At 39.3% G+C, this 4360-nt stretch overlaps 1 protein-coding gene across 1 annotated transcript in view; it reads right to left on the bottom strand.

Annotated features, from left to right (window-relative positions):
• The window catches only part of CUNH1orf100 (chromosome unknown C1orf100 homolog), a 118406-nt gene that overhangs the window by 4487 nt on the left and 109559 nt on the right, over positions 1-4360 (bottom strand). Inside the window, exon 3 of the mRNA XM_007949155.1 lies at positions 3077-3249. Within this exon, the coding sequence (XP_007947346.1) occupies positions 3077-3249 (173 nt within the window). The remainder of the gene's footprint in view (positions 1-3076; positions 3250-4360) is intronic.

The following is a 4360-nucleotide window of genomic DNA, read 5'->3' as shown; positions in this document are numbered from 1 at the left end:
TGTGTCTGTGTTAATTGGTTTCCCTTTTCTTTGTTGAAGAGGGTCTGTGCAATCCTTCTGCCTAGTCCGCCATCTTGCCAGAACTCCCCTAGTTAACTTTTAAGTCATCCTTTAACTTTCATCATTTCCTCAAGGACACCTTCTCTGACCAATCATATGCTCCTATAGCACTCCGGGTAATTTAAATGGTTAAGCACTGGCCTACTAAACAAAAGGTTGGTGGTTCAAACCCTCTCAGAAGTCAGACCTGGCAATCTGCTTCTGAAAGGTCACAGCCTTGAAAACCCTGTGGAGCAATTCTCTGCACACTTTGGGTCACCATGATCAGAATCAACTTGACAGCAACTAACAACAGACAACATAGCACCACATAAACTCTGCTTAACATCATTTATGGCAGGTGGAATGTTATGTCTGTTCTATGCTGGTTTCCGTTGAAGCTCCTTCAATGTAGACACCATGTGTCTGTTTTTGCTTTTTACATGGATGGCATTACCAAAACCTGGCATTCTGACTCTCGTGTAATAGGTTCTCAGATTATTTACTGAAGGAGTAAGTATGAATAAATGAAATCCATCACCAAGTCCAATTGATGTCACTTCCAAAATATCTCTAGAATCCATTTATTTCTTTTCATCTTCCCTGCTGGTCCAAGCCACCATCATCTCTAGTCTAAATTCTTCACTGGTCTTCATGATCTCCCTCTTGTTCCTCTCCAAACAATTGTATTAATTGCATCCAGAGTGATCTTTTAAAAATACAACTAATAAGTCATTCTTCTGTTCAAAATCCTTCAATGTCTTCCCCTTGTTCTTAGAATAAAGTTCAGTCACCTTACCACTCGCACCAATTATACTGCCTGCCTTTCTCCTGCTCAAATATGCCAAGCCCTTTCCAGGTTTTGGGCTTCTGCACTTACTGTTCCTTTTGCCTAAAACGCTATTTATGTGACATATTTTTCAGGGATCAGCTAAAATGTCACATTGTATATAGTTTTTTCTTGACTATCTATTTCAAGTAACCTCAGATACACTCATTGCCCTATTTATTTCCCTTTTGTACTGCCACAATCTATAATTAAAAAAAAAAATTACTTGGCTGTGCTCTACATTCCCCATGGTAACGAATTCTGTCTATTCTATTCACTGTATCCCCAGTGTTTAGTTCAAAATGAGTTCAAAATAAATGACTGAATCATACTGTAGTTGCCATCCTCTAAGATGGGTCCCCAGTGATCCTCAACTCCTGGTATTCATGTCTTTGTGTAATCCCATCCCACACTGAATCAGTGTTGGCTGTGTGTAACTAGCAGTATGCATCTGAAGTCACATTGTAATTCTCAAGGCTAGATAATAAAAGGCATTGTAGTTTCCACATTAGTCTCTTGGATTACCCTGGGAGAAGCCCACTGCCATCCCATCAGGACACGAAAGCAGCCCTATTGAAAGACCTCATGGAAAGACACTGAGACTCCAAGCCAACAGCCAACACCAACTTGATAACCATGTGAGTGAGCAACCTGGGAAGTGAATCCTGCAGCCCTAGTCAAGCCTTCAGATGAGTGCAGCTGGAAGTAGGTAAAGTATGGAAAGGCCTTGGTATGCTGTGCAATTGTTAAGACTTTCATGAATGGTGAACTGAGATGTCGTACTGGTAGAAGGTAAAGCATTGGCAATATCTTTAACCATTGGTTGCTATCAAGTTGATTCTGACTCATGGCAGAGTATAACTGTGTCAGAGTAGACTGTCAGAGTAGATTTTGTGTCAGAGTAGAACTGTGTTCGTAGGGATTTCAGTAGCAGAATTTCAGAGGTAGATCTTCAAACCTTTCTTCTGAGGCCTCTGGGTGAACTCAAACCTCCAAACATTGAGTTAGCGGTTGAGTGCAGGTCACATTGTAAGTGTTCCCAAAATCTTGGAATCTACTGATTCAGAAATCCCATCACTAACATAATTCATTCAAGTGACTAAAATTCAAAGTTCCAGTGATTATAGGAACACAGGTAATTAGTGAAGTGGTGTCCGTGTGTATACCCCGAGGATCCAATCTGTTAGGGAGCCTCTGTCCCTTTCTGTTCTCTCACACATGCCATAGAGAAATATACTATAATATTGAGAAATATGCTACAAAGGGAATCTTGAATTTCTGAAATATGCCTCCAAATGTCAAGTGCACTTGTTGTTGTTGTTGTTATGTGCCGTCGAGTTGGCCCCGACTCATAGCGACCCCTCCTTGGGTTTCCGAGGCAGTATCACTATGGAAGTAGGGTTGCCCAACCTTCCTTCCGAGGAGTGGCTAGTGGGTTTGAACCGCCAGCCTTCTGGTTAGCAGTCAAGTGCTTTAGCCACTATGCTACCAGAGCTCCCATCAAGTGCACTTACTCCTTCCTTATTGACTGTCTTATCTGACATTTTACATTTAGGACAGTAGTAAAAGATCTACTATCCATCTATTTTGCACATCTGGTAGTAACAAATGCCTGACAGTAACAAATGCCGAGGTGAGAGGTGGGAGAAATGCTGGCTATGAGAGTTAAGGTTATATGTCAACTTCACTGGGCCATGATTCTCAGTGGTTTGGCATTAAGTAATAATGCAGTCACCCTCCATTTTGTGATCTGATGTGGTCATGTCCCACTTCCATGTAACAGTGGTTTTTGAATAACAACCTGATCTTTGGAATATAACTAATCATGTCAATAAGTGAGGAGTAGGTATAATTGCCATAAAGTCATTTAAAATAAATAGAGTATCTGTGCTGGGGTGGGGGTCAGAAAACATTCCCTCAATAAGGATTTTGTTTTGGATGAAAGGCTTAGTGAAGAGTGGTCAGATTTGGGCCTGCTTCCTACTTAGGATATTTATGCATTTTCTTCTTTGATGTTCTGTATGCAGAGAAGTAGAAGTGGTGAAAGTAGGAACCTGGGAGCAACCTTCTAAATTTTCCATCCTGCCTTCAAGCACAAACCCCTCACCCCAACTTGGCTGGTCCCTGGAATGGCAAATACATAGGAGGTGCTGATCTAGGACACAGAAAAGGTTTTTTCTCAGAGTTAAGAGCATTGATTTCACTTACCAATCTTGTAAAATGGAAGAGAATAGTCTCTTTGATAAGTTGTTTCTTTATACCATGGTTCAGCAGGCTTTGAATATCTTTGAAAGCAAATATATCGAATGAGAGTTTGTTGGTCAAATTCAGGCCGATAGTGACTTTTTCCCTTGGATGGAATTGTCAAGTCTATGAGAGGTCTAAATGAAAATAGAAATAACTTGCTAAACACCCAGTAGAAAGAAAACACACACCATTGTCTGATTAGCTGAAATCCATTACCTGGAAGTTGTCTTAAGGCTAACAAGACAGTATGAGCAAGACTCCATAGCTCCTGGAGCAGTCCTAGCAAAGTTGTCAGTAGATGGTTCAAGGAAATCAGTGCCATTTTTCCTCCTCCCCAGTGCACAAACCACAGAGAGCCACCTTCATCCAACCTTCCACTGGATTTGACAAGATCTCACTGGTTCCCTTTCCCATTGTAATTTGTTGATGCATGTTTGGTTTTCTCAAGGGAATACTGCTTTCTTTTAACTAGACTAACCACTAACATGTGTCTCAGAGTTTGAAGTCAGTTTTAAGCTTCTTGTACCCCAACTCAGATTAGTACTCCTGAAGGTCAAAGTAAAGAAGAATGAAAATGTAATGATGAAATACTGTCATACACTTGTGGGAGCATATGTTGGTGCAATCTGTTTAAGAACAATCTGATGAAATGTATTAAGACCTTTAAAAAGTGCATATATTTTGTTCCAGCAATTCCAGCAATAAAAGATATCAACAAAGACAAACGTTCATCAAAGCATTTTTATGATAATAGAGTGGTTTCCAACCTTCATGTGAAAAATAAAATAAAATAAGGAATTCTTCAGATGGTGATACATAAGTATGTAGGAATGCCATGCTCCCATTAAAGAATTATAATTTTTGAGATGGAAAAAAGTTCAAAATACATTATTTATTTATAAAAAGGTTGCAATTGAATTGTATTTTAAATGGGTAGATTGTATGGTGTGTGAATTATCTTAATAAAGGTGTTACCAAAAAAAGAAGAAAAAGAAGGTTTCAAAATACTATTCCATCCTACTTTGGTGTAGATCTGGAAGATTCTGCATGATTATCTTTACGTGATGAGATTATGGATGATTTTTGATTCTTTTACAATTATCCATGTTTTCTAAATGTTCTAATAAAAAAAGCATTTTTAAAAAAAAAACTTTTAAGAGGCGGGGCAAGATGGCGGACTACGCAGAAGGATTGCACAGACCCTCTTCAACAAAGAAAAGGGAAACCAATTAACACAGACACAGA

This window comes from Orycteropus afer, unplaced genomic scaffold (genome assembly GCF_000298275.1).
Source record: "Orycteropus afer afer isolate SDZICR_OR568_19922 unplaced genomic scaffold, OryAfe1.0 scaffold00239, whole genome shotgun sequence".
NCBI lineage: Eukaryota > Metazoa > Chordata > Mammalia > Tubulidentata > Orycteropodidae > Orycteropus > Orycteropus afer.
This window is presented reverse-complemented; position numbering and strand designations above follow the sequence as displayed.